General features: G+C 56.1%; 1 protein-coding gene across 1 annotated transcript; it reads left to right on the top strand.

Moving 5' to 3' along the window:
- The first annotated feature begins 389 nt into the window (after positions 1-389).
- SERPINH1 (serpin family H member 1) lies at positions 390-7,155 on the top strand. Its single transcript, XM_004708832.4, has 5 exons — positions 390-578; positions 2,869-3,542; positions 4,860-4,958; positions 5,057-5,289; positions 6,798-7,155. Exons 2-5 carry the CDS (start codon positions 2,912-2,914, stop codon positions 7,098-7,100), a joined length of 1,266 nt encoding a protein of 421 aa, XP_004708889.1. The 5' UTR covers positions 390-578; positions 2,869-2,911; the 3' UTR covers positions 7,101-7,155.
- The last annotated feature ends 4,108 nt before the right edge of the window (positions 7,156-11,263 follow it).

Genomic DNA, 11,263 nt, shown 5'->3' with positions numbered 1-11,263 from the left:
CCCGGCTCCTCCTCCCAGGTTTCCGGCTGGCCCCTCTGGGGCCCAGGGCCCGGATGGAGGCTGAGGGAAAGTGGAGGGGCTCCTGGTCCCTGGAATTCACCACTGGAGCCACACCCTCCCGCCCATCCCCCTTCCCTTGATCTCTTGTGGAGATCTCTTGTCTGCAGCCTTTGTCCAACCCTGCCCTGGGGTTTCTTAACAGATTTCTTTTGCACTGGTTGTGAGATCAGATACCACATACAGCCCTGGTGGGTGGGCGGGAGGCTGGGGGGTGGGGCGGGCTTCCGAGGGGGTGGCCCAGCCCTACTAATCCCCTTGGAGTTTCTGTAACTCCCAGACCCTCTCTGGCCTGTTTCCCTGGCTGTACAGTGAGGCATCATTTCTAAGTCCCCTGTAGAGCTGACACGGGGCATACCTGCCATGCTGCGGGTGGGTGTAGATGGGATTCCCTTTAGAGTCTGGACCTTGGGGGCCACACTGACCACCTCCCCTTTGCCCCAGTCCCATCCACCTCACTCTTCTGTTTTCTTTCAGAATGAAAAAGGCAGGCAATGACCCCCCTCTGAGGCAGTTTCAAGGTACTTTAGACTCCCTCTGCACAGGGTTTGAGACCCTCTGGTGGCCCCCTGGCATCCCTCCTTCCTCCTGTCTTACAAAAGCCCCCATCCAATCCTAAGCTGTGGGCTCAGCCCTCGGTTATGTGAGCTGGTATGTTTTTGGTGGGACTAACTTATCTAACCTTGGCCTGAAGGCTGAGATTTCTCTGTGGTGACGTGGGCTGGGCTTTGGGAGGCTGGTTGGTGCGTGCAGTGACTTGCAGGCCTCTGTTCCTGTGGCTGGGTTTGACATGGCTGCCCAGCGTCCTGCTGAGAGCCTGTGCACTTGGGAAGCAAAGGCCCCTGGAGCCCCCTGGCAAGTCCTTGGGACCTGATGCCAGGCCTCCAGTTTCCTTGGGCTGGAAGCCCCCCTCTGCTGGCCGTGGGAGAGAATTCCGCTTCCTGCCTGCCACGTCACTTGAGAGCCAGAGCGCAGCTGTGTGGCAGCCCGAGGAATCCCAAACTAGTTATTAGGAGCATTCTTGAGAAGCCCCTCCCAGCTCTTTGAGGTTCTGTGTAGCTGGGGGTGGGGGCTGGGGAGATGGCGGCTGCCTCGTGGCAGGGCTGGGAGCCAGATCCCTCCATTATCATCTCCCTCGGGGACAGAGGGAACAGAGCTCCAGCATCCGAGTCAACTCTCTGGACTAGATGAGGCCTGAGAGTAGGCTGACCGCACCGGCTGTCCCAGCACCAGAATGAGTAGTGTCCCATTTTACTCTGGACGCATCCGCATTCAGTCAATGCAGTATATTGGTCACTCTGCCAAACCCCCTCCCCTTCACCCCTGGCTTGGTGAGGAAGGAGTGAGGAGTGGGGGGAGGGAGGTGGCCGGCCACTCCAGGGACTCCCCCACCTTCAAACCCATCTATACTTTAGGATGGAACCCGGGCTTCTCTTGTACTCTTCTCTGGGCATTTGTGGATCTCCAGGGCCCTCTCACCTCCCTCCAGCCCCCTCCTCACGCACCTGGGAGGTGGGCAAGGCTGTAGCAGCAAACTTCCTGAAACACTGTGGACCCACAGGCAGGCCACAGTCCTGAGGGTCTCCCACTGGGGTTCCACGTGTGTCTGTCGTCCTTGAGGACCACGGAATGGGACTGTAGCCTCCCCTTCACTCCTTCTCAGAGTCACCTCCCCCACCAGGAGAAGTGGAGGGGAAATTCCTGAAGGGAGGTGGTGGGCAACTGTACCCGGCACAGAGACTGCCTTGATTGAAGCTGCACCCCTCTAGAGGGGAGTGGGACTTGCCTCAGGGGCCTCGGGTACTGCTCTGGTTGGAGAGGGCAACCCCAAAGCCACAGATCCCGTGGTCTGAGTGGCTGTCCCATGGGATGTGGCCCAAGCTTCCTGGAAGGCTAGACAACACCTGGCCAGCCTTTGTGATGGTGGAGGGTAGGGGTGTCTGTACTCCTTTAAGATATGACTCACCCACTCCTACAGCATCCTGCCCTTGTTGCTTTCTCAGGAAGCGCCCCCTCCCCCCCAGGTTTCAAAGACCTTGTGTACTGGGGATTTCCCATTTGCTTCAGGAGCTGTGGGCAGATCAGGTTTTTGCCCAGAAAGAGGAGGCTTTGAGCACAGAGACCTAGGCCTTTGCAGCTTGGAAGGCAGACTGAGGCTCAGAGAGGGATGGAATCCAGTACTAACCCCTTCCCCGAGAATCTCAAGGTCACCTGGTGGCAATAGAATGGCGCCCGTGGTCTCCTCTCTAATAAGTGAACCAAACAGTGAGTCATCAGCATCTAGGGGCAGGATGACAGGCACGTGGGCAGGGCACGTGACCTTTGCTCGGGTATCTGGGCTTCATGCAGATGCTCAGCCCAGGGCTGGAAGAGAGTGCAGGGCTGGGTGGGATCAGGTCTGGCGAGGACCCACATCCTTGGCTGGCCCAGGGGCCCTGTCTGGCACTCATCCATGAGCAGCACTGGCCTGCTGGGCGCTGGGCACTGGGGACAGACATAGGGAGGAACTGGACTGGTTTGTTTCACAGCCTTATTTAGGGACAGAAAGAATAGATAACAGACATCCAGATAAGTATGCATTGTAAGTCCAATGCCTAGAATGAATAGGGTGGCCAGGTGATGACTTGCAGGGTGGGAGGCAAGGGTCCCTTTTTTGGATAGAGATGTCAGGTCAGCACACAGAGCCCCATTTGAGCAGCCTGGAGGGTCAGGTCTGGGCTCCCCAGATCTCTGGCTTTCTTGATGCCATCACCTGGAGACTTGGTGGTAAAGAGGACACCCAGGGGCTTCAGGGCCGCCCTCTCTCTACAGCCCTCACAGGTCCGCGGAGGTGTACACCGCCTAAACCCCAGCCATGCGCTCCCTCCTGCTCATCGGCTCCTTCTGTCTCATGGCCATGGCCCTGGCTGCCGAGGTGAAGAAACCTGGGGCAGCGGCAGCGGCAGCAGCGCCAGGCACCTCGGAGAAGCTGAGCCCTAAGGCGACCACACTAGCCGAGCGCAGTGCCGGCCTGGCCTTCAGCTTATACCAGGCCATGGCCAAGGACCAGGCGGTGGAGAATATCCTGCTGTCGCCCGTGGTGGTGGCCTCATCTCTGGGGCTCGTGTCCTTGGGTGGCAAGGCGACCACAGCATCCCAGGCCAAGGCGGTGCTGAGCGCCGAGCAGCTGCGGGACGAGGAGGTGCACGCGGGCCTGGGCGAGCTGCTGCGCTCGCTGAGCAACAGCACTGCGCGCAACATGACCTGGAAGCTGGGCAGCCGGCTGTACGGGCCCAGCTCGGTCAGCTTCGCCGAGGACTTCGTGCGCAGCAGCAAGCAGCACTACAACTGCGAGCACTCCAAGATCAACTTCCGCGACAAGCGCAGCGCCCTGCAATCCATCAACGAGTGGGCCGCGCAGACCACGGACGGCAAACTGCCCGAGGTCACCAAGGAGGTGGAACGCACGGACGGCGCCCTGCTGGTCAATGCCATGTTCTTCAAGCGTGAGTACCAAGGCTGGGAGGGAGGGGCCGGAGGGAGGAGCCGGGGCGGGGCTTCATACCTCCCGAGAACCAGTCAGGAGAGTGCTGACGTCATCCCTGCACACCTGACTGCTTTTTCCTTCTCATCACAAGCTGTCAAGGAGGCACTGACGATGCTGCCTTGTAGTAGTAGACACTAGGTTTTGAGAGGACAGGGGTTCAAAGGGGCCCTCGAGGACATGCTCCTCCCCAAATGAAAACCAAACCACGCTGGCATATAGTGACCGTGTAGGACAGGGTGGAACTGCCCCTGTGAGTTTCCGAGCTGGAGCTCTTGACGGGAGCAGTAAGCCTCATCTTTCTCTCCACTTGCTCCTACATCAAAATCAATCTGATTCTAGACACGATAAAATTCCAACGAGTCTTGGCATCCGTTATATTTAACACTCAATTCTGCCCGCCCCCCCTGTCATGAGCTGGAGAAAGGCTCCACCTTTGTGATCATCCCGAATCCTTCAGCACCCCTGGAGGCAGGCAGGGCCAAGTTCACTTCACAGAAGAAGAAACAGGCTGTGCTGGACGGTGACTATGGCCCAGGGGTGTCTGACTCACGGTCATCATGGAACCCAAGCTCACTGCCATAGAGTGGGTGCTGGTTCATAGCGACCTGTTGTGGGGTAGAGGTAGAGCTGCCCCGTCATTCTCCCATGGAGCAGGCTGGTAGTTTCAAACCTTGCAGATCGCAGCCCGATGGGTAACCACGAGGCCACCAGGGTTTCTTGACCTGAATGGTAGCTTGGGGGTACTACATGTGTTGAGTTCTGCTGTGGACTGGCTGTGAGCACAGGCGACCCCATTGATAAGTTACAAGTGAGTGAGCAAAGTGGGGGAGGTGGGAAGAGCCTGTGGTCAGTTGCTGGCTGCGTCTGGGTTTGAACACAGGTCTGTCCTAAGGGCAGGATGGAACTCTGGCCACTGTCACACACAGTGTTTGGGTCTTTTTTTGGAGGGGTCAGAGATAAGAATTAAGGGTGGTCTTCCTTCTTGCCCAGGGCACAGGCCCTCACGTTGGCAGTTGTGGCGGAAAGTCCAGTTCAGCACAGGTGCCAGGGCAGGATATGGAGGCGCCCACGGAGGTGGCCGAGCCGAGGGTCCTCCTGCAGGAACTCCCTGACTGTGGATGCCCACAGCATGTCCTGGGCCAAGACCCTTCCCCAAAGCAGAGGCCATGTCCTCACGGCTGGGTGCTCAGCCGGGGTGCTGTGGGCTGTGATTGTGTCTGGGGACGTCTTGGAGTGGAGCCTGTCTTCTGAGCCTGCGTTCTACCTCCCACGACAGCACACTGGGATGAGAAATTCCACCACAAGATGGTGGACAACCGTGGCTTCATGGTGACCCGATCCTATACCGTGGGCGTCGCCATGATGCACCGCACAGGTAAGTGCCCCGCTGGGCAGGGGAGTGTCTGACAGAGCGGGGGCCCTGCCCGGAGCCCACCCACGGCATGCCCAGTGCTCTTGCTGCCTGTCTCCCAGGCCTCTATAACTACTTTGACGACGAGAAGGAGAAGCTGCAGATTGTGGAGATGCCCCTGGCCCACAAGCTCTCCAGCCTCATCATCCTCATGCCCCACCACGTGGAGCCCCTCGAGCGCCTGGAGAAGCTGCTGACCAAGGAGCAGCTGAAGATCTGGATGGGGAAGATGCAGAAGAAGGCTGTGGCCATCTCCCTGCCCAAGGGTGCAGTGGAGGTGACCCATGACCTGCAGGTGAGGGATGGCCCAGTCTGGGGCCTGTAGGATTTACGGGAGGAGGGCACTTGGGGCGTCCATTCATCAGTGCCATACTTCTTCTCTGAACCCCCTGAATGACTGCACTGGGCTCTGCTATGGGCAAGGTTGATGGGGGAGGGAGGGAGGTCCTGCCCTTCAGACAGGGATGACCACACCAGGCATTCTTCTAAACCCTTTGTGTGTATTAAACTCTCAATCCTCAAAACAATGTTCTAGGAGCCCTGGTGGTATAGTGGTGAATGCATTGGGCTGCTAACCTCAAGGTCAGCGGTTCCAAACCACCAGCTCCTCCAGACGAGAAAGATGAGACTTTCTACTCCCCAAAAGAGTTACAGTCTTGGGAACCCAAAGGGGCAATTCTACCCTGTCCTGTGGTCCGTGCTATGAGTCAGAATTGACTTGGTAGCGGCGAGTGCGTGGGATAGAAGTGCAGGCACACCGTGGTTTATAGTCTTTATCGCTTCATTGCGCTCTGCAGATACTGCCTTTGGTTACAAATGGAACGCGTGTGACAACCCAGAATGGAGTCCATCTATTTTCCCCAGCCACGTGCTCACTTTGTGTTTCTGTGTCCCATTTTGGTGATAATATTTCAAAACTTTCTCATGAGGCTATTGCCCACTTATAGGAGCCCTGGTGGCAGAGTGGCTTCTAACCACAAGGTCAGCAGTTCAGAACCACCATCTGCTCATAGGAGAAAGATGGGGCTTTTCACTCCTGTAAAGGATTGCTGTCTCAGAAACTCACAGGGGAAGTTCCACCTTGTCCCACGGGGTCACTGTCAGTCGGCATCGACTCGATGCTGCTTTTCTGTTTCTGAGTTTTAATTGCTCTCTTAACAGACCACTGCATAATATCATCATATTGCTCACTGGGACACCACCTATTTGTGCGTCTCGCTGTACTGTGATAGTCCCTTTACTGTGGTGGTCTGGAACTGCCCCCAGATGTCTCTGATGGCTGTGTCTGTATAAGCCCTATGTTACAGGGGAGGGAGCAGACTGAGAAAGGTTAAGTCACATATCCAAAGTTATAGATATCTAAGCCCCCAGAATATGGAAAGCTGCCACCTAGAGTGATCTTTCTCAGACTTGGGTGTGCTGAGAATCCCCCAGGAAAGTTAATTCCAGCCAGGTTCTTGGGGCAGTAGCTCTGGGCTGGGGGGTCGGGCAGCATGAGCTTTATATCAGCTCCCCCAGGGTGCTGAAGATCGCTCCATTGCCAGGTATTTGAATTCTGACTTTTTTTTCCTCCTGAACTTGAATGCCCTCCCCTGTAAAGCCAGGGTTAGAAACCCTATGTGGGATCATTGTGAGAATTAAGAAAGCAGCCATTGGAAAGGGCCCACGCCATGCGTGGGGCATGGAAGGTTCCTCCTCTTTGAGGGATGGACAGGGTTGGAGGTGGGAGGCCTCACCGCTGGAGGGTGAGGGTCATTGAAGCCTGTCTGCTGCTGCTGCCTCTGACGTCACCTTCTTCCACAGAAACACCTGGCTGGTCTGGGCCTGACTGAGGCCATTGACAAGAACAAGGCGGACCTGTCTCGGATGTCGGGCAAGAAGGACCTCTACCTGGCCAGCGTGTACCATGCCGCTGCCTTCGAGTGGGACACGGAGGGAAACCCCTTTGACCAGGACATCTACGGGCGGGAGGAGCTGCGCAGCCCCAAGCTGTTCTACGCTGACCACCCCTTCATCTTCCTGGTGCGCGACACCCAGAGCGGCTCCCTGCTGTTCATTGGGCGTCTGGTCCGGCCCAAGGGCGACAAGATGAGGGACGAGTTGTAGGGCCCCAGGGTGGGAGTGGGGCGTCAGGGGGTTCCTGAAACACATGGGTGCTGCGGTGGGGGTGGGGGGTGGGGACGTGAGGTATCAGCCTTGGACATTCCTCGGGGTGGGGTGGGGGAAACAGACCAGGATTACCAACCTTCCCAGCTTGGATCCACACTCCACTTGGATATCAGCCCCCAGGTGCCATGATGGTGGGCCATGGTGGGGGGTGGGGTATTACGTATCTTGTGGGCCCTGGGCAGCCGTCTACATCAAGCCTCAGAGTTCATATGTGTCGCCAAGTGCTTTTTCATCTGTGACCTGGAATCGAGCTGGAGGGCCCGATCCAACTCTGTCCCAGCCTTCTTTCTCCCTACTTTGGCCATCTACAAGCAAGGTGCTACCGCCCCCAGGACCAGGCATCCCCAGAAAGAGCTCCGGCTTTGATGGTGGGGGCCTGGACCATGACTCCCAGGAGGGGGTCCTGGCAAACTGGTCAAGAATCATTTACATCAGGCATTGTGGAATTAGGTTGGGGTTTTGTTTTTTTCCGTTTTTTAAAGATGGGCAGGGAAGGGGGAACCCCAGCCTTCGTTGCTATCAAATCAAGAACGTACATGTATAATTCTGGGTTTTTTTTCAATAAAACGTTTGACATTTTGTTGTCGCATGGAAGGAGATTGGGGGATCTAGAGACTCACTTGTCACTCTCTTGGAGGGCGAAACACTCACTCTGTTAAGCCAGGTGTGCTAAAAACAATCTGTGAACCGTAGGTAGTGACCTGCCCTGCAGGCCCATTCCAGGCCTTGGGAAATGGTTTCTGGGCAGGTGGTTGGCTCGTTATCTGTGACTGCCTGTGGAAGGGAGTGCACACAGAGCCGGGATGGCAGTGTGGCCCTGGAGCCCAGGACTTCCCAGTCCTGCTGTTGTGCAGGCTCTCAGTTGACATCCCCAGCTCAGCCAGCCTCCCTCCATACCCAGGGCCAAAGGCACTACTGTTAGCAGGTTACCTGAGCAGGGAAGGGGCTTTGGAAGGAATTAAGTGGGGAACCCTTGCTCTAGGCCCTTCCTAATGGCGCGACCCTTTAATGTAGCTCCTCGTGTTGTGGTGACCCCCCCAAACCATAAAATTACTTTTGTTGCTACTTCATCACTGTAATTGTGCTACTGTTATGAATCGGGCGACCCCTGTGAAAGGGTCGTTCGACCCCCAAAGGGGTCTCGACCCACAGGTTGAGAATTGCTGCTCAAGGGTTATCAGACATACTGGATTTTGTTAGGGTTCTCTAGAGAAACAAAACCAGGAGACTTATGATTATATGTATATATATATGGATAGGTTTATACAGTGAGAAGAAATACAACAGCTAATTAGTCTACACAGCAGTACAGAGGGTTCCGTTCAACTCACCTTCATGGAACAGTTAATAGACTGAAGGTCCTTCAACCCACACAGGCTGCTGCTCCAAGGTCAAGGAAGCAGAGGAGTCTGCCCTTGGGCAAGACAGGTAGAGCCTGCTAGCAGGCAGCAGGGTGGGGCAGCAACAGTTGGTAGCATAGAGTTTAAAGCCTTGATGGGGCTCCAGCTCCAGCTGTGTATTCACTCCTCACTTTGACAGCATGGGGAAGCAGGTCTCAAAGGAGCAGCACAATCCACAGGTTGGCTCGGCCCACAGGTATTGCAGCACATGGTTAAAACAAAGAACTAGTTCAAGCAGCAGCATGCTGGTCCGATCACCTCTTTGCCCTCCAATCAAGCTGTGACCTGATTAAATGCTGCCCACGTGTTCCTATGGAAGCCTAGTTGGCACAGTAAACTTAACCGTCACAGGCTTGTGTAGGGAGAACGACACGGCAGATTCCTCCTGAGACAGTTGCCTTCAGGGCCTAGGATGGGAGACTGGTGTCTAGCTAGGGAGGGAGAGGAAACTGGATGCCAGCTCCATCTCTGTTACCTGGTAGCCATGTGACCGTGGGCGGGTGATAGCCTCTCTCTGAGCATCTCTTATCCCTCCTGGAGCGCCCTGCCTGGTCAAGCACCTCCTAGATAGGACTGGGGCTGCAGTGGCGCCCCTGCTGCTATTTCCATCCACAGTGGGTCCAACAGCACTGCCCTTAGTCCCTGGCTGTGGGTGATGCAGGAAATCCGAGCTCTGCCCTGAAGGTGGAGGCTTAGGGGCAGTGACAGGTGTGCTCCAGTCTCCTGATCTCTGCTCCCAGACCTGCCAGGTGTACTACTGGACCTCAGGGCCTCTGCACTAGTGATTCTCCCCAGTCTTACCGAGTAGCATTTTGTCACCAAGGGCTCAGCCCCAGGTTCAGGGTTGTCATCTGCTCAGAGAAGCCTGTCCTGACTGCCCCACCTCCATTTGGCATGGTGACCCGAACTCACTGCCATTGAGTCGGCGCTAACTCATGGTGACCCTCTAGGACAGTGTAGAACTGCCCCTTTGGGTTTCTGAGACTTTAAGTCTTTGTGGGAGTAGAAGTATCTCCCATGGAGCAGCAGACCACTGACCTTGTTAGCACCTCAGCGTGTAGCCCACTGGGCCACCAGGACCCCTCCTGGGTCCCATATACCAGGATGATCACTTAATACAAGGGGGCCTCAGAACGTTTGTGGGAATTTTTCCACAAATGCTGGAAATCTCTCGTCTGTGTAAATATCCACACACACACACCCCACTCCCCCTACCTTTGAACAGCTTGGCTAGTTTGTCATCCCCGTTCTACAGGTGAGATGGCTGAAGTAGAGATTTGATCCTAGACAGTTGGGTTGCTCCGGCTTGCCTGCCAACCAGGAAGGGCAGGAGTGCAGACTGGCCTAATGCCAAAAATAAAAGGGCATAGCCTGCCTGTCCTTTGTGTCCTCTTGGTTAACTCCCACAATAGCCCAGTAGGTGGGAAGCCCTTCTGACACAGGTACAGCCCCGAGGCAGGGAAGGCAGACCTAGCCTGGAACCCAGGACCCCTGGCCCCGCCCCCACATCAGGGCGAGTGGGCAGCAAAAGATGCCAGACCTGGTGTGGGAGCCACCATATGGCCTCGGCCATACACCAGGCATAAGTGGGGAAGGTAGGTCAAAGGTGGGTTGGAGTTGGGTAGAAGGGTGAGATGGTGGAGGGTGCGTGGGAAGGGGTGGAAGGGTGGGGGTGGAGTGGAAGGTGAGTAAGGTAGTGGAAGGCTGTGTTCCCACCAACCACTGGCAGATTCAGGTGGAGGTCCTGGGGTGCAGGGTGGCAGAATAGGTGAGGGAGGCGGGTGGGCTAGGGCTGGGAAGGAGGCTAGGGGAATAGTTGGTGTTTGTGGCCCTGGTGGCCCATCCTGGTCCTGCCACCTGGAGGCCACTGCTATTCCCACCATTCCCCACTACGTGGGGTCCTCAGACTGACCGTTACCCCAGGGGTATCAGATCGCACAGGCTCTTGGACTTCCATGAGCTGATTGTTCACATGTAGATCACAGGTCTTGCTTCTGAGGCAACTGTGGGTGGACTTGAACCTCTGATCTTTCTGTCGGAAGCTGAGCTGAACACTTTAACTGTTGGCACCGTTGGTTGCAAGTCTTGGAGAGATGATGACCCTACTGGATTGGGAGCACCCCAGAGGTGGGGAGCTGGGGACTCATCTTTTAGGGACTGACCACTAGGAGTCCCTAGATGGGTGGTGCCCATGATGGTAGGGGCCTGTCCCAGTTAGCCATTCCCTAACTGAGTAGACTTGGGCAAGTTTCTTAACCTCTGTGCTTCCGTTCCCTCCCTAGGGCCATGAAAAGGACCACGGCGTTCACCCCACACACTGGTGATGACAGTTCAGTGAGGTCAGTCACAACACTTGGCAAATAATACGTGGCCAATTCTCAAATGGAAACCCACTGCCATCAAGGGGATTCCAACACACAGCCTCCCAATGGCACAGCGTAGACCTGCCCTGGTGAGTCTCCAAGGCGGTCGCTCTTTGTCGGGGTAGAGCCCCGTCTCTCCCACAGAGCAGCTGGGGCTTTCCAGCCGCAGCCTTGGCAGCTAGTAGCCCAACGCATGACCCACGAATCCACCAGGGCTCCCACCATGTGGCCAACTTGCTATTAGCGAGATAAGCTAAGGAATGTGAGATCACGTGGCAGTCCTGGGATATGAACACATTATCTCTGTGACTTTAAAGCCTGGTTCTTTCCATGATGC

The sequence above is a fragment of the Echinops telfairi genome, unplaced genomic scaffold (assembly GCF_000313985.2).
Source record: "Echinops telfairi isolate 266 unplaced genomic scaffold, ASM31398v2 ScPeMD7_1713;HRSCAF=2227, whole genome shotgun sequence".
Lineage (NCBI taxonomy): Eukaryota > Metazoa > Chordata > Mammalia > Afrosoricida > Tenrecidae > Echinops > Echinops telfairi.
The sequence above is the reverse complement of the archived record's forward strand: the minus strand, read 5'-3'. Positions and strand labels throughout refer to the sequence as shown.

Bases quoted from the DNA above. Each gene is read 5' to 3' on its own strand.
- SERPINH1 (XM_004708832.4), top strand. From the start codon at position 2,912: ATGCGCTCCCTCCTGCTCATCGGCTCCTTCTGTCTCATGGCCATGGCC. The intron at 3,543-4,859 runs GTGAGTACCAAG...CTCCCACGACAG, and splicing joins CAATGCCATGTTCTTCAAGC to CACACTGGGATGAGAAATTC. The intron at 5,290-6,797 runs GTGAGGGATGGC...CTTCTTCCACAG, and splicing joins AGGTGACCCATGACCTGCAG to AAACACCTGGCTGGTCTGGG.